This window comes from Diabrotica undecimpunctata, chromosome 6 (genome assembly GCF_040954645.1).
Source record: "Diabrotica undecimpunctata isolate CICGRU chromosome 6, icDiaUnde3, whole genome shotgun sequence".
Classification (NCBI taxonomy): Eukaryota; Metazoa; Arthropoda; class Insecta; order Coleoptera; family Chrysomelidae; genus Diabrotica; species Diabrotica undecimpunctata.
In genome coordinates this window covers 19,783,936-19,806,930 of record NC_092808.1, presented here as the reverse complement: position 1 = coordinate 19,806,930, position 22,995 = coordinate 19,783,936, and the positions used below count along the sequence as shown (strand labels likewise).

Below are 22,995 nucleotides of genomic sequence, written 5' to 3'. Positions count from 1 at the left end.
GTCTCTACCCTATTAAAGTCAAAAAAATCGACTACAGGCAACATATAAGTTTTTGTTACAGAGGTCTATACTACTCAAACAACTGTCGTTTTGCCTGGCCGGTTCAGGCACTTTTTTTGCTTATTTCCCTGGCCTATTATGACACCTTGGCACGCAACTACTGCAAGACTCGGTATAGAAAATGGCAATCGGTAAATATGATGCCTGAAACTTAACACAACAGAAAAAGACAAGAAAAGAAAAGAATATACAACCAAAGAATATAGACGCATATCCGTCTATATTCTTTGATAGAACGTTTTCTTTAATCTATCATATTAGTGGTGACATGTAGAAAGATGGCCTATTTTGGACACGTAGTAAGGGGAGACCGATATAATATTCTTCAACTTATTATGAAGGGTAAAATCGAAGGACGCAGAGGAATTGGTAGAAAGCAGGCCTCTTGGTTGAAGAATATCAGGGAGTGGACAGGGATGAGGAAAGCTGAGCAACTCTTTAGAATAGCTCAAGACAGAGACAGTTTCGCCATGTTAATCGCCAACGTCAAGGGGACTTGATAGGGCACGTTAAGAAGAAGGTGACATAATGTATTAAATTTTTGAGGTTAGGTATTGATACGAAACAAACGAAATTATTTATGCTATTATAGTAATTTCTTTTGAACGGTTTTTGTTAATATATTTAAGATATTGTTTCAATAAATTATTAAAACGTTTTCAGGAGATCATTCTAGTCAGAGAAGGACAAGTTTCAATAAAAATACTGCACAATGTCCTCCCAATATTCCATATTGGTTAAAATTACTGGTTTATCTGTGTTAAGTAAGAACTGATTGGATTAAAGTTTATTTGCTGTAGCAGTGATTACAATAAAACAGCGTATACAAGAATCACAGCTTTCCGACTTTTTGTGTTCACCGGACTAACCACGATCAGAAAAATCCAGCGAAGTCGCAAAGCGAGCATTACAAAGTTCTCCCTGCACAATTTCCTGTTAATATGAAATCGTTAGAGCGACTTCAGAGTCCGGGAACCGAGCACCAAAACGTGTGCTTTCCATTTTTAATTTATTTATTATTCCCGACGCTTTAAACTAATTATTGAGACGAATTTAAACTTTTACAGCCATTCGTAACTGGGTTTTATTCTATTTTCTGTTTCCGCTCCAAATCGCTCTACGCTACTTGAGTCTATCGAATTGTACGAATGTACCTAGCGCTATAATTCGTTACAGGAAATAAAAATGCAGGCATTGCTTAATAATTAAAAATAAATTGAATATCGATAAAAGTTTTCAAATCGATTTCAAAGGAGAATTTATAAATAAAAAGATTTAATTAATTAAGTATTACAAATTCCTTGAGAGAGTATAAGACACTGTGGTATAAGGGATGTAATTAGGTCTAGACAAGATAATTAACCAAAATATTTATTGAACAAGCAGACATGGTTATTAAAAGGAAAATCAGTGTAGTCATTTAAACAAATCGTTCCCAAAACAATAATGTTAGCACAGAAAAATAAAGAACAGAGAGTAAAACAGAGAGAAAAAAATATTTAATTCTTTTCAATCGCTTATATATTTTCTGGGTGCTCAAGATTAGATGGAATGGAATTATTTACGGGAGGCCTATGTTCAGCATTGGACGCAAAACGTCTAATGATGAAGATATCGTTTCAAACGCCGGTTTTTTGTTTGTATGTGTTGAATAAATGCACTGTTACTACATAAAGTTGACTTGCTTATTATATTCGAACGATTGAGATGCCTGGAACGAATATTGATCCTCACGTAAAGACTATTTCTTTTAAGAAAAAAGGCATGCACCCTGTGGGATTCTAATCCACGACCTTACGAACTTTCGTCTAAAAGATAAGAGATTTGGGCCATAGAGGCAGTAAAAACAAACCTAAAACCATTAATATTAATATAATTTCCACTTAAGTTTTAGTATAACTTCGATAAAAGAATGCGATGTTTAACACTATAGGCAATATATAGCAATTATTTTAGGAACTTATGTAATGTATGACCTGCAGAAGACTATATATAGTCTTCTGCAGGTCATCATGCAGGGTAGAGTCGATGGCAAAAAGGGAATGGGTAGAAAGAGGAAGTCATGGCTGCGAAATATTCGAGACTGGACAAACATGACTGTAGACGAATTATTCCACGTTGCAAAAGACAGAGAAGCTTTTAAAAATGTAGTCGCCAACCTCCGTTAATGGGGACGGCATAGGAAGAAGAAGATGTAATGTATATTGTTGTGAATTTATTAATTGTTATGTCTTTAATTTATAATGTCTTTACTAATTTATTATATTGTTCCTACTTTAATTTATTAAAAGGCACGATCATTTATATAAGTTTATTTATCACTACATATACAATAATTTATTAGTAGGCGAGCGTAACAATAATATCACGAGCGCGAATCTTCTTTATTAACTGTCCCTTCCAAATAAAGTTCCGTTATTATATACCAGTGCCGTTATCTCGAATAGTCTAAAACCTTCGATGGCGAAACGGTAAAGGCAAACTTGATTTCCCTCGCATCGCTTCTGGAAGGTCGCTCAGGTAAATCGAGGCCTCTCGTAAACTCTACAACATATTAGATTAAAAACATGTTTTAAAGGTTAAAACTATGACTCATATTTTTACGTAACATTGCCCCCCTCTCAAAAGATGGTTCCTCCTGGAACCTTGTTGGGACTAGAACTGGAACGGTATGCTGGTATCGGCAACTGGACCCTCTTTTACAACTTCCAGTTGTATAAAAATGACAAGGGACGGTTTTCTCTCCGCACCAGTAACTATGCGGATTGCAACAGACTAACACCTGGACTTCGGTGTCTTTAAAGATCTCCTCCACCATATTTCGGATAACCCTCCAATCTAATTGGCGGCACTCCAACTTTGGCATGGCTAACTTTTGCACGTCGGACTCTAGTACGTGCCCTCTCAATTGAAGTAAGGCTTCCCATACATCTCGGTAGGTAGGTTGGTCACGGGCAGTGTCTTTTGTTACCAGGTAGAAAAGGTAACGTGATGCATCTTGGAGTTTCAAGGTTTTACCGGGAGCTGGCACTTGGCATTGAAGTTCTGCAACTCGACCAAACTTCCTTCGAAAGACGGATGCCAACCCTGGTGCGTCTTTGATACTGGCCGGGATGGTAAGGGCCAGCGAGTAGTCATCGGGGAGCTCGAGTAGATCTTGCTTTTCTTCAGTGGTAACACCATGTCTCGCTTTACCGGTACCTCCATAGGCACCCATGAATTCCTCAAACGTGAGGTCAAACACATCTTGGACTTGGTTTACTTCCACTTCTTCATCTACGTCGTGGTCACCTTCGAAAGATGCCAACCGGTTATGGTGTACTATCATCGGCTTTCCCCTCGGAATCTTGCTTATTCGGTAGATGACATCGTTGATCTTCTCCATGATGAGGTATGGACCTTCCCAAAACTGCTGCAATTTGGGAGAACAACCTTTTCGCTTCTTGGGATTATACAGCCATACTTTGTCGTTCTTCTTAAAGCAACCCTTTTCGGCTTGTGTATCGTACCGTTTCTTCATTCGGTCGCTAGCGATCTGAAGGTGGGAACGGACTAACTCATGTACATCGTCCATTCTTCTTCGTAATTCGATCACATAATCTTCACCCGCTACATCTTCTCCAGGTCGACATCCAAACTCGAGATCACAAGGTAGTCGCATTTCGCGTCCGAATAGGACTTTGGCTGGTGTCTGGCCTGTTGATTCGTTAACAGCAGATCTGTAGGCCATTGTGAAGAACGGAAGGTATTGGTCCCAGTCTCGCTGATGATCGGACACCATCTTTGTCAAATACTTGCCAACTGTCCTATTCATTCGTTCTACCATACCATCCGATTGCGGATGATACGCGGTAGTTCTTGTTTTCTTCATGCCTAGTCTATCACATATACCTTGGAATAGATCACTTTCGAAGTTCCTGCCTTGGTCACTATGGATCTCCAAAGGCACTCCAAATCGGCTGATATATTCTTGGATCAACTTATCTGCAACGGTGGCGGCCTTCTGGTCTGGAAGTGCGTAAATCTCGACCCACTTAGTGAAGTAATCCATTACTACCAACATGTACTTGCCCCCATTTTCACTTTCTGGAAATGGCCCTGCAATGTCCAAAGCTATTCTTTCAAACGGGCTTCCAACATTATATTGTCTCATAGGAGCTCTCCTTTTTCGGTGAGGCCCGTTACTCGTAGCACAAATAGTACATTTCTTACACCAGTCTTTTACGTCGTCGGAACTGTTCATCCAATAAAACCGTCCCCGAATTCGCTGAAGGGTTTTCCTTACACCAAAATGCCCTCCCGATGGACTGTCGTGTAACTGACGAAGTACTTCGGCTATTCTGCTCTTTGGGATCACCAACTGTCTTCTCTTCTCTGAACCGTCATCATTTTCCAGGACTCGTTTGAGCAAGCCATCTTCGATGATAAATGAGTCCCACTGGGCCCAATACGTCTTAACTACTGAGCATAGGTTTGATATTTCCTGCCAAGGTGGTCGACGGTTTTCCTCTTTCCATTTTCGGATTTTCTGTATAACTGGATCTCTCTCTTGCTCTTCCCTGATCTTAGTAGGCGTCCAGTCGTCGTTGACAATCGTCGTTCTTAGCACTGCCGCTTCCTTGGATTCCGTTTTGTTGCAGTGGGAACACTCTGCTGAGCATGGCCTTCTGGAAAGAGAATCAGCGTTTCTGTGGCTAACTCCGGCCCGGTGCTCAATCTTAAAATCGTATTCTTGGAGTCGTTCGATCCACCTGGCTATCTGACCCTCTGGATTCTTAAACTGCATCAACCACTTAAGGGCGGCATGGTCGGTTCGGATTAGAAACTTTCTGCCATAGAGATATTGATAGAAGTGCTCTACTGATTTAACTACTGCTAGAAGTTCTCTTCTCGTGACGCAATAATTCCGCTCAGGTTTTGAAAGAACTTTACTAAAATATCCGAGGACTCGTTCCTGTCCTCCTTGAATCTGAGACAGCACTCCTCCAATTCCCACATTACTTGCATCCGTATCTAAGATGAACTCTCCTTCTGGCAGTGGATACCCCAAAATTGGTGCTGTTATTAAATGCTTTTTCAACGTTTCAAAGGCATTTTGGCAGTCTATATCCCAGCGGTATTCTCTTGATTCCTCTGTAAGTCGCGTTAATGGCTTAGCGATATCTGCAAACTTCTTAATAAACCTCCGGTAGTAAGTACATAGTCCAAGAAAACTTCTCACTTGATGTTTGTCAGTTGGTTTTGGCCATTCCTTAATGGAATCGATTTTTCCCTTATCCACGGCCACTCCTTCTTTACTGACTATATGACCCAGATAATTGACTTTACCTTGAAATAGCTGGCACTTCTTGGGGTTTAGCATCAATTGGGCAGCTTTAAGTCGATTAAAAACGTTTTCTAAATTCCTCAAATGATCTTCGAATGTCTCCCCCAAGACGATTATGTCATCTAAATAAACCAGGCATGTTTTCCAAGATAACCCTCTCAACACATTTTCCATAAGCCTCTCAAATGTCGCAGGAGCATTACAGAGTCCAAATGGCATAACGTTGAATTGCCACAATCCAGATCCTGTGGTGAAGGCTGTCTTTTCTTTATCTACTGGGTCCATTTCTACCTGCCAGTATCCAGACTTCAAATCCAAAGTAGAAAACAATTTACTTCCAGCCAATGTGTCCAATGTGTCATCGATCCGAGGCAGAGGATAACTATCTTTCTTGGTAACGTTGTTCAGCAAACGGTAATCCACACAGAACCTCGTCGTTCCGTCTTTCTTCTTAACCAGGACCACCGGAGAGACCCATGGGCTCGTAGAAGGTTCTATCACCCCGTCTTTCTTCATTTCCTGAACAATCGTTTCAGCTTCCTCTCTTTTCGCCTGTGGTAATCGTCGAGCTGTTTGACGAATTGGCTTAGCATTACCAGTATCAATTTTATGCTTGACAACGGTAGTTCTTCCCGTCTTTCCTCCTTTCGGTACGAAAATATCACGATACTGCCGAAGAAATTCCCTTAATTTCCTTTTCTCCATCTGATTTAGAGACTGTCCTGCAACTGCAACCATTTGGTCGAATTTGTCGTTGGAATTATCAGATGTTGTCGCCTGACGGATTATGGATGTCACAGGTACACAAGTTCCTACCTTTGTCTCTTTCTTGATGGTCACTGGGTAGTCGTTGACATTGATAAGTCTCACAGGAATTTCTTTAGCCGAAGTCACCAATTCCTTTCCAATTATGATTCCACGGCCAACCTCATCGTCGTGGTTCCAAGGCTCCATCATAACAGGTGTCCCTTCGTCTACAATTCCCTGTAGTCGCGCTACTATGATCGTTTCGCTTCTCGCAGGCACGACTGTATCTTCTGTAATGGCTGCTTGCACGGTGTTGTCATTATGTGGATGAAGAAATACCTCCTCGTTGCCAACCTTGATTACCTTATTCTTAAAATCCAATTGGAATCCATGCATATTCATTACGTCCATTCCTAATATAACATCCTCTTCGATGTCAGCAACTATAACAGTATGGACGAACTTTTCTGCTCCAACTCCCAATTGTACCTGGATTTCTCCATGAATGTTGGCATTTTCACCTGTAGCGGTCCGAAGTCGCAACCTCGTTGGTAATAGTTTCTTACGGTTGTTTATAACTGTTGGGCGTATAATGGTTCTGGTCGCTCCGGTATCCACCAACAACGTATGCTTTTTACCATTTATGTCTCCATCTACATATACACTATCTTCACGACATTTCAAAGAAGCTATTAGTATGAGAGGGTCTTTGGAAAAGTTCTGGGTCGAAGCTGCCCCCTTAAGGCTGACCCGTTCTAGTTTTCCTGATGGTGAGTTTCTTGACTTGCGTCGTACCTAGGGTGCTTACAGGAGCTTCGTACGTGTCCTATTTCGCCACAATTCCAGCATCTGATGGTCTTCGTTTTCTTGTATGTCATGCTTTTTATCATATTAACGAGCTGGTCAAGTTTATCTTCATCTCCTTCCTCTTTTACAGTTCTAACTTTACTGTACCCGCCAGAGGCCTGCGTAGCTGACTCGTATTCGAGGGCGGCGGATAAGACATCAACCAGCGTTTTGTGACGAGCTAATCGCAGTGTTCTCTGCATTTCATGATCACGAAGACCATCAATAAACGTTTGAACGGCCAATTTTTCCATCATGTCTTCGGGAGCTGTTGGATAAGCATATCGTACTAATCTGGCAATATCTACCTCATATTCTTGAAGAGCCTCATCTTTCTTCTGTCTACGATTTTTAAGCTGTGACTGATATACATGCTCCAAATGTTCGTGGCCATATCGCATATTTAACCTCTTCTTCAGTTGTTCGAAATCATCGGTCTCCTCTACGGCTATGGTCTGAAGCACATCTAAGGCATCTCCTCGAAGAGCGATAGTCAGGTTTACAGCCTTTTCTTTTTCAGACCATCCATTTGCTCTTGCGGCTGATTCGAACTGTTTCATGTAGTTGTTCCATGATGATTTTCCGTCGAAAGTTGGGACTTTCACATGGACAGAACCTCCACTTCCTTCAAATTTCGGTCGTGTTTCCAACTTACATTTCGTCTCGTCTTCTTTTGTCTCCACTGTAATCGGATTGTTACCTCTCTCTGCTGTCCCTGTTTCCTCCATCTTCCTTTCCATCTCTTTCCATATCTTTTCTTCGAAGGCCAACATATCGGCAGCAACTTGGTCTTTTAACGAAGACATTCTATCGTCGAGGGCAGACATCTCAGAAGTGACTTTAGAGATGTTAGCAGAAACTTTACTTTCCAGAGAAGAAATCTCGTTAGAAACTTTGTTTTCTAATGAAGCGATGTCGCCGGATACTTTGTTCTCCAATGATGCGATGTCACCAGAAACTTTCGAAATATCGCCAGAAACTTTATTCTCCAATGATGCGATGTCACAGGAAACTTTGTTCTCTAATGATGCGATGTCACCAGAAACTTTCGAAATCGACGAGATAACAGCAATATGCTTGTCTTCAAATATATAAGTTTCCGGATCCAAACCTTCTTCTTTTAAAGCGTTCTTTAGTCGTTGAACTAAATCAGCCTTTTTCCCGGTAGAAGCTAATTCCCTATCTTCAAGATGCCTTCTTAAATCCGTAACTGTGAGCTCATAAATCGTAGCCATGTTCACAATTTATTTTATGTTCACTTGTATTATTATTATAAGTCTAATTTATGTTCGATCTCACTCTGACACCATTTGTTGTGAATTTATTAATTGTTATGTCTTTAATTTATAATGTCTTTACTAATTTATTATATTGTTCCTACTTTAATTTATTAAAAGGCACGATCATTTATATAAGTTTATTTATCACTACATATACAATAATTTATTAGTAGGCGAGCGTAACAATAATATCACGAGCGCGAATCTTCTTTATTAACTGTCCCTTCCAAATAAAGTTCCGTTATTATATACCAGTGCCGTTATCTCGAATAGTCTAAAACCTTCGATGGCGAAACGGTAAAGGCAAACTTGATTTCCCTCGCATCGCTTCTGGAAGGTCGCTCAGGTAAATCGAGGCCTCTCGTAAACTCTACAACATATTAGATTAAAAACATGTTTTAAAGGTTAAAACTATGACTCATATTTTTACGTAACAATATAATAGACCGAAATCACTATATGGTGGTTAAAAGTAGAACAAGAGACAGTTGCAGATTGGAGAAACACGATTTGCCTTGTTTAGGTTTTAAGACGTACTACTTTGAGAATAGACATCGAGGTGTCTCATAGAGCATTTACTGAATACTCATAGTTTTCATGAGGAAACGCAATTATAGGAACTTACCGGACTGTCCTTAAACACAAAAAAGACACAATTTATGGTAATTACAAAAGCCCAACAGCGCCAAGAAAACATAATAATACATGGAGAACAAATTAAAAAAGTTGAAAAATATAAATATCTGGGTACAATAATTAACGAAAATAATAAGTACACAGAAGAGATTAAGGCAAGAATAGGACAAGCAAGAAATTCTTTCAACAAACTGAAAAAAGTACTCTGCAGCAGGGACATTTCAATTTCTTTAAAGATAAGACTTCTGAGATGCTACGTGTTCTCCGTATTATTTTATGGGTTGGAGGCTTGGACATTAAAGAAAGATGTTTCGGACAGATTAGAAGCCTTCGAGTTATGGGCCTACAGAAGGATATTAAGAATAAGTTGGGTGGATAGAGTCACGAATGTCGAGGTGTTGAGAAGAATGGGAAAAGATAAAGAGGTTTTAAATACAATTAAAGTCAGAAAACTACAGTATCTGGGACATGTCATGAGGGGCGAGCGTTATAACTTGCTACAGTTAATAATACAAGGAAGAATACAGGGTGGAAGGAGTCGCGGAAGAAGACGCATCTCCTGGTGAAACAATTTGAGAGCTTGGTTTAACTGCACTTCTGCTGACCTCTTTAGAGCAGCGGTATCGAAAGTGCGAATTGCCATGATGGTTGCCGACCTTCTTAGAGGAGTTGTCTGTTTTTACCAAGGAAAAGAAAAATATTTTGTGTAACCTATGTATGGTCGTATATCATTGGTTTTTATGAGTTTCTTTACGATATATATGTATGTGAGTTTTTATAATCACCAGAAGTAGCATTTATTTTCCAACCCGGTGTTGTTCTTCCACTGTTACAAGTATTTTCTTTTGGATTTTGAAGTAGTTTGTATTTCTATTTTAGTTCTCTAATATAATTAAATAAAGAGACCATTATGTTATGACTTCGTCTGTTGTTACCACGTCTATTATTTAGTTGCAGCTGCTTAGTTAGCCTTTAATACACTATATAATAATAGATGAATAATTACAAAGGTAAGCAGAAAATCCTTAGTGACATGTTCTCCGAACACTATCCAGTAGTGAAACAAAAGCTGGCGACCATCGGCCAAAACTGTCAGTCCCGGCTACGTAAGTAGTCGTTAACACTAAAACCTTCTTCCTAAAAGAAAATGGGACGAAGCTAGTACTGAGTCGATGGAAGATCTTTACCAAAAAACTTAAATCAATAAAGCGCAAATATGTTTCTAAATTAAATTGTAAGGATTGTTCTAACATGTGTTCTTTTGTGACTCGTCCAGAGGCAAATCCGCACTGTTTTTGTGAGATCTGTAGCAAGAGTGTCGACTTTAGTAGCTCATTGGTGATGGTAAGGACACCTTTGCTTGCGTGGTAGATTAGTAGTGTACGACAGTTATTACAATAAGTTAGTGATCCTTTTTTGTACATAGAAACAAAATTTAAGTTCTTCTTTTTGTGTAGACATGATTCTGTCTGTTTTTCAATGTGCCTCCAGTAAGTTGTCGTTCCATCTTTTTGGTGGTCTTCCTACTGATTTTCTTCCTATTGGAGATCCGTCCCTCGCCGTCTTTACTACTCCATTTGTTGTCATTCGGCTTATATGATGGTTCCATTTTACTCTTCTATTTCTTACCCAGTCCTTGATATTCTACCTTCTTCCTTCTTCTATTTCTTACCCACCTTGCATCTACGTCGTATATCTGTACTTCTAGCTGTCCCATAGTGTTTTACATACATTTTTCATGTTTGAAAAAAAAAAGTGTTTTCATCTCTGCTGTTTCTAACATCCTTTTTGTCTTCTCTGTATCAGGTCCTGTCTCTACCACGTAGATCATTATTGGTCTGATGACTGTTTGGTAAATTGTGCCTTTCATTTCTTTCCCGATATCCATATTATTTCATTCAGGTAAATTGCGGGTCTGTTTGTTCTGTTCACTTGATATTCCACGCCTGTTTTGAGTTTTCCGTAGCTAGATAATGTGATGCCTAGATATTTAAACTCCATCACTTGTTCTATTATCTGACCTTCCAGCTCCAATTTACATGTTAGTAAATTCGTTGTTAAAACCACGTATTTTGTCTTTTTTGGGGAAATTAAAGTCCATATCTTTGTAGTAGTTACAGTTGTCTGTGTCATATATTCAGCATTCAGCCAATAGTTCTTTGTGTATAAATTTTGCTCTTTTCCATTTTTTCTTATTGGTACATGTAGGAAATTGAATTTTTTATTTTTCTTACTATCCAAGGCGATTAATCAATATCGCGTTTTGTCTGAAATGTTTTCAATATTACAGCCACAACCACCCTGTAGAAACAAAATTATATCGCCATATTATATCAAAGGAATTATCTAATTCAGTTTAATGCAGACAAATCTCCAAATAAAGGACTTTTTGTATAGTCAACATTCCATTCCGTTCTTGTATTCAAAACTGAAATATGAATAGAACTTTAGTCTTCGCTTTTATTTTCATTGAAAATTTTAATGAAATCAGCCTTGAAAGCCCACAACAATATGGACGGATGTTGTTTGTCCGCCATTCTTTCTTTTTTAAAGAAATAAAAGAAAAACATAAAAATGTAACAAAAATTTAATTGTAAAGATTTTAGATTGAAAATCCAACGATTTATATTTCTCTATTCTATTCTGTTACTAGCTTAAGTTGTATGTTCCAATCCGTAATTATACCAGTTCTTATATCTTCCAGAACCTATTTATAGCATCTTTATCTTGGCGGGCATTCAATTTTAGGCATTCTGCTTTTTTTCTGTCCTCTCTACTTGTCCCCTTCATAGAAGTAATATGTACTCTTACAAATGGATGTTTTTCAAAGTTGTCTCGCTCTAAAACGTCTTTAAAATAACTTAATTTCTCAATACTCTTCCAGTTTAAATCATAATGTTTTTCTATCAATTTCTAACAGCAACTGCTTTTTCTTGTTGCTCCAAGAACCACATATACGAAGGCAATTGACATGTGCAAGTATGACGCTCTCGTCACCATACAGCAAATAGCCGAAAGCACATTAGTGACGTTTCATCCATGAAAAAGCTTAAACAACACAGCCTAATGAAGCCATTTGTCAAAATAAAATCACCTGACAATTAAATTAACCAACAGTAGTGCTCTTATCGAGTTTTTTTTGTTTTTTCTCGTTGAGATTATTGTTTTTAATGTTAAGTTATCGTATAGTTTTCATATCATCGCAAAAACCTACAAATTGTTTTTAAAGTCTGAACCCTGCTTGTTTTTTACTATATTATGGAATACTCTCTACCCTGTAATAATTGCAATAAAGTATATATTGGAGAAACGTCCAGAAATTTGTCGGGAAGATTAACTTTGAACAAGAGTTACATTAATCTGAATAAAGTACAAGATTGTACATTAAGTCACGGTGGGTCACAGGCCTAACTATGACCAAGTAGAAATATTGAGAAGGAAAAGAAATCATAACAAAAGACTGTTTCTAGAAAAGGCTTTAATTAAAACTACACAGAACACCTTCACAAAGCACGTACAAACTTCAATAAAATGAGAAAGGTACTTTGTGCAAGAGAACTAAAATTGGACTTGAGAGTTAGGCTGGCAAGGTGCTATATTTTCTCGACTCTGCTTTATGGGATAGAAGCATGGACACTTAACGCGTCGACTGCTAAAAAGTTGGAAGCATTTGAAATGTGGGTGTATAGAAGAATCCTGAAGATATTATGGACCGAGCATGTAACAAACAACGAAGTCATGAGAAGAATCAACAAAAGAATGGAAGTATTGGAAACCATCAAGACACGAAAGCTGCAATACCTGGGGCATGTTATGCGTAATGAGAGATACAACCTACTTCAATTGATTATACAAGGGAAAATCCAGGGCAAGAGAAGTGTAGGAAGAAGAAGAATCTCATGGTTGCGTAACTTGAGGGAATGGTACGGATACACATCAATCGAACTATTCAGAGTGGCAGCATCTAAGATCAGAATAGCCATGATGATTGCCAACCTCCGTCGCGGAGATGGCACGTGAAGAAGAAGAAGAACACCTTGATCAAAAAAGCAGACATTTAGAATCTAAGTGCTATATACAGTAATCTAGTTCAAATGAAAGAAACAACAGTTACATAAAAGTCTCATAAAAATTACACAGATTAGAGGGGTTATTCGCAGTTCAAATGAAATCAAGTGTTGTTTTTTTATTTGAGTTTGGTTTTTTCGTTCTTCATTAGTAAGAAAACTCTGTTGCTTGTTTAATAAGTACTAACAGAGTGTGCCTTAACCGAACAGTTCCATCTAATATGCCAAAATGTGCGATTAAGGTTGCATAAGCAAAGGCGCTGAGACAGACAAGTCAATGTAAGGTTCTGTTTTGTTTGATATTCTCTAGTATGAGTTCTCTTCTTCTGCCCATTCTGTCTGTATGAAAGCAGAGTAGTAAGTTTAGAAGGAAGGAAAAAGAAAAGCTAATTAAATAAAACCTTCATTGTATAATGTGGTTTTTTTAATTTGTAGTATGTTTTGATAAAGAGTTTAATAAACTCGAAAGCTCAGAGTTTCACGTAAAGGCCAATAGATGGTTAGAAATAATATATATACATAATTGTCTTAAATCGTTATAATACTGCTGGAGAAAATTAAATAATATTCTTTATTAAGATAGAACTTTTTAGTTTGTGCAAAAATAAAACAATGTCAGAAGATGCCTAAAAACTACAACGTTATTCGAAATAGAAAAAAAAAGTCAATAACTTTAAAATTATATACCTATTATATATGCGAATGTATTCCAAATTTTAGATTACACAAAACTCAACCAAACGATATTTTAGTTAAAAGGTACCTGTATGAATAAGATGGATAAAGATATTTCTTTAAAACGTCTATCTACTGTTTGAAAAGCAGCTTAGTACTTACCTGAAATAGGAACACGTAACCTGACACTTTCGGCATTTCTTATACGATATAACGATAAAGCTACGACGTGCTGGCACCAAAAAATATCTTTCGTTTCGCAACTGCATGTCACAGAGGTAATTTTGCACCTAAGAAACAGAAAGGAACAGTATAAATACTAGGAAACTTATGAGTTTTATATCCATAAGACAATCAAATAAAAACGATTCATTACAAAAAGTGATGAAGATTTTTATGTTCTTGTAGTAGGCATATCTATATCATTAATAACAATAATCAATTGTTTTACGAACATTAAATATTCCATAAAAATGACTAAACTTACCTATCAAAACTAACAGACACTTTAAATTTCTGGGGAGGCTCAGGAGCACCGCATGGCAACGTGGCAGTGGGAGAATTGCGAGGACCTGTTACCACACCGCTCAGATGAAAACCTGAAAATGAAAGATTATTTATTAGTATATCAGTTGCCAAAGTATGTAGGTAAATTAGAACTACGTTTTTATCATAAGCACAAATTATAAAATCTAAACTGTTAGAAAATATGTTATCCAGTTTGTAGGAATAATTTGGGGAATATAAAAAACACATTCTACACCATCCTTGGACTTGGGAACATCAGTATACATTGCCACAGATTCTTCGAAGCTTGGAAGTGAGTTTAAAAGTTAATATTAATGTGAAAATTATCACTATATGAGGGTTTTATAATATTGATATTCAGAAGATGGAAGCAATTGGGAGAGACCTACATTCAGGAGTGGATAGAAAATGGTTGACAAAGAAGGAGAAGATATTCAGAAACAGTGAATTGTAATCATCAAGATCTGACAGATTTGAGCTGGTACACTATAAATCATTGAGGGTATCTTGATTAGACTGAAGTGCGATGCACAGCAGTGGAAAATTTTTCTTCGAACAATATTTATTTTTAAGATACCAATACTGAATTTACTAAATTAACAAAATTTGTTATAGACCCTATTTGAGTTAACTTTGGGTTAATTTGAAGACAGTTATAAGGCAAAATACACTCGCGATCATAAAATCCGGGTCATCATGAAAATTTCAAGTTTCTTAAATATTTTTGCCTCTGGTGCAGTAATAACCTTTTTTTGGCTAATGTATTTTTTATTTGTCATCAATGTTTGTTTTGAAAGAAAAAAAAATGGTTTTTTATTGTTTTTATTGAAAAAAACAGAAAACAAATCAAATTGTTGATAAAACAGACATACGAAAAAAAAAATGGAAAATACAGAACGTGGTAAAAAATCAGTGAAATTTCAATGACCAATATCGTGTATTGCCTCCATTGCTGTAATAACCTCTTGCAGACGACGGGGCATACTCTCAATTTTTCTCAGGATTACATGTTGTGGTATGTTATTCCACTCTCTCACTAACAGATCCTTAAGCTCCTGTGCGTTGTTAGGAGGAGGTGTATGGGTTTGAATACGTTTTTTCAAATCGTCCCAGAGATGTTCGATGGGATTCAGGTCCGGAGACCTAGCTGGCCAGGTACCCTCGTAATTCCAACTTCGTCCAAGTATTACACACTGATCCTGGCAACGTGCGGTCGCACGTTGTCCTGCATAAAAACGGTTTTCTCCAAGCCCTGCCATGTTGGGCATAACATATTCTTCCGGAATCTCCGTAATGTACCTTCGTGCAGTTAGGGACCCATTTTCGATGAAGGGTAATTCTGTGTGGAAGTCGGAAGATATACCTCCCCAAGCCATGACCGAGCCTCCACCAAATGGCATTCTTGGAGCAATGCAAGCTTGTGAAAATCGTTCACCGGTTATCCTCCAAACTCTTACACGTCCATCGGATCCAGTTAGGCAGAAACAGGATTCATCTGAGAATAACACTTTGCTACAATCGTTAATTCCCCAATGCGCGTAATGTCGAGCAAAAGCTAGTCGTGCAACTCGAGGCACCCGGCGAAGTGGCGGTCCTCTAGCCATTACCCGAGAAGATAGTCAAGAAGAACGAAGTCTTCTTCTGACTGTTGAAACACTAAAATTGCGATTTCGTACTTCCTCTAGACGATTTTGATGCATAACCGCAGTTGAGGTCCGGTTTCGTAAAGCCTGAAACACAAGGAAACGGTCATCTAGTGCCTTGGTCGTTCTTCTTCGTCCAGAGCCTGGTTAGCAAACTTGCCTCCTGAAAGCGTTGAAGCACTCGTTGAACCGTAGAAAGGCTTACGCCAACAGTTCTTGCGACTTGCCGTTGAGTGTGACCGTCTTCCACAAGTGCAACAATTTGTGCCGTTTCAACAACAGTCAAAGGCATTTTTGTCAAAAAGTAAACACTAATAATGGCACTAATAAAAACTAATGGTGGCAATAATAAACGTTTGTCCGTTGCATTTGAACAGAAAGTCGAAGTACAAACGAGACATTTAAAACAAGCGGAGTTACAGGTAGCGTTCATTTTGGGAAGTGTGCACTTTACCGCGAGATCGGCACTATTGGAATTCTTTGTTACAAAGGAAACCGCAACAATTCTCAGAAACATGCATAAGTTTGTATTTGTGTTATTATTATTTACGATAAAGCTCGTTAGAATGAAATATCGGTGATTTTCAAGGTGACCCGGATTTTATGATCGCGAGTGTATAATGGGCTATAAATACCTAGGTCATGAGATCCGCATAGGAAAAGATAACCAAACCGTTGAGCTTCTCCGTCGTATAAGACTGACTTGGGCAGCCTTCGGGAAGCTGAACCATATTTTCAAATCGTCTGATATACCAATATGCCTTAAAAGAAAAACGTTTAATCAGTGTGTTTTGCCAGTGTTAACTTACGGTGCGGAAACGTTGACCATGACACGGAGAACAGTTCAAAAGATCCGTGTGTGTCAAAGGGCGATGGAGCGTGCTATGTTGGGCGTTTCACTACGAGAGAAGATCCCAAATCGCCAGCTACGACAAAGAACAGGAGTGGCTGATGCAGTAGAGAGAGTAGCAACACTGAAATGGAACTGGGCAGGTCACGTGGCTCGAATGACAGATAATAGATGGATAAAGCGGATACTGGAATGGAGACCAAGAGATGATGCCTACCGAAGCAGAGGTCGTCCACCAACACGTTGGACTGACGATCTAAAACGTTATCATAGGAATTGGATGCAAGAGGCACAAGATCGAAATAGATGGAAAATTATGAGGGAGATCTATGTGCAGCAGTGGATAAGCGAAGATTGAATGATGATGATGATAAGGCAAAAAATATTATTGCCACCCGGACAACGGTATTTAAAACATTTAAATTTCAGTTCAATTTGTTACTAACAGAATAAAGTCTCGATTTAAATATTTAATGTATTCATTTTTAATTATTTTCTTTCGATTTTTTTGTGTATTATAAAAAATTGTGATTTAATATTTAATTAAATGGATTCTTTCATTTGTCCAGTGTCGTGAAAAACCTTGTACATACTGTTTCATCCACTTCCTTTCTTTGTAAAAAAGAAAAACACCCAACAAAACTTTTCCCTTTCTTTGCTCAAAATAAATTTATTTCTTTATATAGTTGTTTTATCATCCCGTAGCCTCTTAAGTTCGGTGCTCATTGAAAGCAAAAGCATCGTTCCTTGCAGCATTATATAGCATATTACTTCAAAAAGTTTCACACATTTTCTATAGATATTGTGAAAGATTAAAGAAAAGTTTTGTATTCAGCCTCGAAAGAATGGGGCCCTTTTTGTACTCTGTACAGTGTATTTTTGTTGCGAGAACAATGGGCAGTTTCTTTTCTCTTTTCGCACCAAAATATGTATACAAGGGGTTTAGAAAATATATTGTATATTTTACTCTGTATTAATCACTACAACAACAAATGCTCTTAACATGGGTAGTTTTCTATTTATAGATTTAAATACAATGCCACGTATTTCAATAATCCCTGGTCCTGCCATATAGATGGCAGGTCTGCAACTGCTACTAATTACAAATCCATACAATTATCCATTACAATCCATTACAATTTTTGATAAAATACCAACATTCAAACACCACCTTTACTTGAACAGTGACTCGGAATGTCTTCCGCGAAAACGATTAGAAGATACAATTCTGACTTAAATGCGGTCGTACAGACAAAAAAATAATTCCGAATGCTTAGGTGGCCTAAAGTTTGCAGAAGTCCTGAAAAACATAGACAAAGACCATAGTTAAGACCACGGTACCGCTTTGGCTCACAGTTGATCAAAAGTAAAAAGACGATTCAGAGCAAGTGTTTAAGAATTTTTTGCATTCATATGTGACAAGGTTTTAATCATGGATCCACCAGTTGACTGCGACATAGAATGAGCAATCAGCTGAGTGCATCATCAGTGAGCACCGTCTAAGGCGCACAAAAACCCAAACCAGCTGGCAAGGTTTTGGTTTCCGCTTTTTGAGATGGGCAAGGTATATTAATCATCGATTACCTTAAAAATGAAACAGCCATCAACTTCAAGGTTTATATGACGTTAATGGTGCGTTTCTCAAAAAAACGGCCACGTTCCTAGAGAAATCGAGACATATTTTGAATCCAAAGACAAATCGTTATATCAGAAAGGCATCGAATTGTTAGACAAGGGTAAACCGCTATGAAAATACATCATCATCATTTAACCAGGATCTATCCACTGCTGGATATAGGTCTCCCTCAGTCTTTTCCATGTATTTCTGATTTGTGCTGTTTGCATCCGATTTTTGTCGATCCGTTTTATGTCATCAGACCATCTTGTTGGAGGACGACCTCTACTTCGATGTGCTTCTTGTCTCGGTCTCCACTGTATTATTCGCTATGTCCATCTGTTATCCGACATTCTAGCTATGTGCCCCGCCCAGTTCCACTTAAGGGTCATAATTCTTTCTATGGCATCTGTCACTCCTGTTCTCCGTCTTATTTCCTTGTTCGTGATCCAATCCCTACGAGAAATGCCTAACATCGATCGTTCCATGGCTCTTTGGGTAACACAAATTTTATTTCTTACTTTCTTGGTTAGTGTTAATGTCTCTGCACCATATGTAAGTACTGGCAACACGCACTGATTAAAGACTTTTCTTTTAAGACACATAGGCAGTTCTGATTTAAGAACATAGCTTAGCTTGCCGAATGCCACCCAAGTGAGTCCTATGCGGCGGCTTAGTTCGCACGTTTGATTATCTCTTCCTATGCGTATCTCATGTCCTAAGTACTTATATGAGGTGGTTTCTTCAATATGCATGCCATTTACTGAAATCTTTTCGCTTAATACAAGATTTGTCATGATTTGTGTTTTTGTGTGGTTGATTTTTAATCCTACTTGTAGGGAGGCTAGGTATAGTTTCTCCAGTTGCGATACTGCATCATCGATTCTGTCAGCAAAAAGGACAATATCGTCAGCAAACCTCAAATGACTAAGCATTTCTCCATTGACATTAATTCCTTTTTCACTCAGATTTGCGTTCTTAAACATATGCTCTAATACGTTGGTCTTTTTATCTGCCAGTTTCACACTTGCTGTCCCATTTTGATAGATGTATTTTATCATGTTTATATAGCGATGATCTATACGGCACTCTGTTAAGGCTTTTAACATCTTTTGATGACTTATTGTGTCGAAAGCTTTTTCGTAGTCAACAAATATAATGACTAATGGCTTGTTATATTCAACACTCTTTTCTATTAAGTTCTTAATTACTTGTAAATGATCATTCGTGCCATATCCTGCTCTAAAACCTGCTTGCTCTCTTGGCTGATAGAAATCCAACTTACTTCCTAGCCTGTTGGTAATAACTCTTGTAAATAGCTTATATACTTGTGACAACAAGCTAATGGGGTGGTAGTTTCTAAGGTCGCCGATATCTCCCTTCTTATGAAGTAAGATGATTTCCGCGTTGTTCCACTGCGTCGGTGTTATCGCTTCGCACAGACATTTATTGAACAGTTTACCAAGTGTCAGTAAGAGCTTATTTCCTCCTAGTTTTAGGCTTTCGGTCATTACCCTGTCTTCACCTGGGGATTTATTGTTCTTCATCACCCGAAGTGCATTTTTAATTTCGTCAACAGTTATGTTCGGCATTAATTCTGAGCCTTGATTCTCTATCTTTGGTAAGGGGCGTCTTTCATCGGATTCACTTGTTTCATAGAGTTGTCTGTAGAAGTCTTCCACTGTTTTCACTATTTCTTCCTTATCAGTCACAATGTCGTCTTGTTTATTTCTTAACTTATGTATGTTCTTTTTTCCTGTGGACATGTTGTGTCTTAGAACTTTCAGACTTCTATTTTTCTCTATCACCCTTGTCACCTCTCTCATGTTATGTTGCCGTATGTCTTTTCGGATTTCTTTGTTTATTGTTGTGTTATACCTGTCCTTTAGCCTCCTCCTTTCTTCGATCAGATTTTTAGTGTTGAGACTTATTTTCTCATGTTTTTTTCTTCATTTTGGGACAACACAACTTCTCCGCTTCTTTAAGGGCTTTTACGATACTTTCGTTTAAAACTTCGACCTGTGTTTCGTCGTTGATTTGTTGAAGGTTATGGTCAATGATGTCACGAAAGTGGTCTGTATTTTCGACTACAATATCAATTCTGAAAATACACTACAGAAATATTCATAGATATATGCCTCATCTTACAAATGATGTCAGGTGCGGGGTGATATATTTGGCCAAAAACTGTTCAGGTTCGTGTTTGATTAAGTTCAATAACCTTAAAATATACATGAATGATCGAAAATACACTGGAAAAACTAACATGCTAGCGAAATGGGATGTAGGGCATATAAAAAAAACCGTTTGGACTCTAACAACGAAGAAACGTAGGAACTTTTACTTTCCATTTGGCAGACGGGATGGGAGGTCAGGACGAATTCTAATTTCGAGTGTGTATATGCCTCACTAGCTTGAGAAGACCTTTGTCAATGTAGGTGTTTGTTGAGAAGTTTTTGTGTTATCTATTATGGTTTTCTTAATTTCTGGTTTAACTCTTGTCAACAAGATGATGTCCAGCTGTTTCCTTACAGCAGACAAAGTTTTCAAGGTGTCCCTCTTAGATGGTTTCCGAATGGCAAGCTTTATTCAGAAACCTCTGGAAAGCAGTTCAATCAGTTCATCCATTTATTTGTCATTAAATGGACACAATCACAACCAAAATTCGCTGTAAGTTTTTATTTTTTTGTATTTCTGCTAAAGAAAATTAACAGGAGCTGAATTTTATTTCTTTAATCTTTTGGACAATAAATAAATATTTCTAACAAATTTTACAAAACACAGTATAAGGTAAGTGTCGTTGGTTCCTTTTTGTTTTGGACATATAATGATTTAGGAAAAGGTTAAACCTATTTGTTCTTTTGTGTTTTTTTATATTTTTTTATTGTCTTAAATGAATCCTCTAACATTGAGTTTTTCCCAAATTTTCAATTTTTCCAAAAGCACAAATTTTCCCAAATTTTTCCGAATCAAAACTTGCATTTTTGGATCTCAAGATTTTTTTATTTTTCAAAAATGTTGACTTGTTCAGAAGCTGATTTTTTTTTCTTCTTTTACTGGCGAAGGCACCGAAAATCATTTGCCATCCCAGAACAACTGTATCTATTGTTATAGATTGTTCCTCAACCTACTAGTTAAGTAACACAAAGCCTAGACCATATCTACATGATATGGTCTAGGCAGAAGATATGGTAGAAGTGATATTTACGAGAGGTCATAAGACAGTGAAATATAAAAATGATTTTGATGGCCAGGAATTTATTGAACTCAATTTTTTAAGTGCAGAAATAAAAAAAAAACTAACAATTTACCAGGACCCAAAATTCAAACAAAATTTTGTGGAATTTCTGGGGAAAAACAGAAGAATATAATTAAAATATAGGGTTAATGGAAAAGAATAGGTTAAAGTTTTGGGAAAACATTCCAGCGGATTGAAATCAGATAATAATTGATTTTATGTATAGTTGTAAGTTTTTTGTTTAAATAAAAGTTTAATAGTTGTGTTGCATTTGATAAATATTTCATATAACTTAGTTCTTAGTTCTATAAAATGGTATAGTTTGAGTTATATTTTAATAAAAAGAGGAATAAATTCATTATTTCATCATGCATCTAAATAAATGTGCTTGATGTATTTTAAATCTTGAGAATTATTATTTCCTTGTTGTTTTAGTCAATGAAAAGGTAAGAAACAATATTTTTAATAAATTAGGAGCATTATTTTATAAAATACAATATTAAAAAGTTTTAGATTAATTTCTAATTAGTAGATGTATTTTTTAAGAAAACATTTAAGAAAGATAGTCTTACATTTTTGAGATAAGTATTTTACTTTTAAGGCTGATCCTTAGCCAAATAGACGTATCTCATAAAAATAAATAAATACAAATAATTTTCAAACTATTACAATATAATTATAAAATATACACTGAACTTGATTATAACCACTTGTAAATGAATGTAATGTAAAATGTATGTAAAAATGTAAATGAAAGGGGGAAGTGAGTGAGGTTTGTGGATTTACTAAAATGCTCATTCCCTAAAGTTGTCTTTCCTTGAGATACGCCCTTTTAGGTTAGGAGGGCAGTATAGTAATGAAAATAAATAATATTCGATCTAACTCATACGTAAATCAAACAAAAATTAATTAAAAGACAGTCTGTTATTATTTAGCAACATTAATACTGGGAATAACCTTAGATTTGACAACGTCTCATCCTTGCAGAATTAATCACAAAGAAATATGGAGAATAATGAAAAACGACAACACAAAGAACAAGAACAAAAACACACTTCACACGTACCCACATATCTGTCGAAGGTCGCCAGCTCTTCAATAACCAAAACTGGGCAGAAGATCGAGCAACGCAGAGCAAGAAATCGACTGTTATGAAAATGGTAATGAGTTTGATTGCTGAACAGAGAAGAATTAAGGAGGCGTTGCACTGCGTTGGATGCATTTCCATTGTTTATAGTTAATCAAGAGTTTTTTTGAGAGTGCGAATTTGTTTCTCACAACGGATGACTTATTCAGAGGTGTGTTTCTAATCAAAGTTGTTGCATGCTTTTGTGCAACTCCATAATTAATCTTTAATATTTATCTACTGATATATAAAAACATACGTTTTTATTTTGATATCGTTTAAATAAATTTGGTTATTTAGAGACTGTGGACTACATACAAAAGAGGCTGTGAATCTTCATCGGTGCGTCAATAATAAT

The 22,995-nt window shown here is 37.1% G+C and overlaps 1 protein-coding gene across 1 annotated transcript in view; it reads right to left on the bottom strand.

The window, feature by feature from the left end:
- LOC140443256 (zinc finger SWIM domain-containing protein 5-like) overlaps positions 1-22,995 on the bottom strand; it is a 418,589-nt gene that overhangs the window by 53,184 nt on the left and 342,410 nt on the right. The window contains exons 2-3 of the mRNA XM_072534399.1: positions 14,125-14,236; positions 13,800-13,927 (exon numbers count right to left, since the gene is read on the bottom strand). Coding sequence (XP_072390500.1) covers positions 13,800-13,927; positions 14,125-14,236 — 240 coding nt within the window. The remainder of the gene's footprint in view (positions 1-13,799; positions 13,928-14,124; positions 14,237-22,995) is intronic.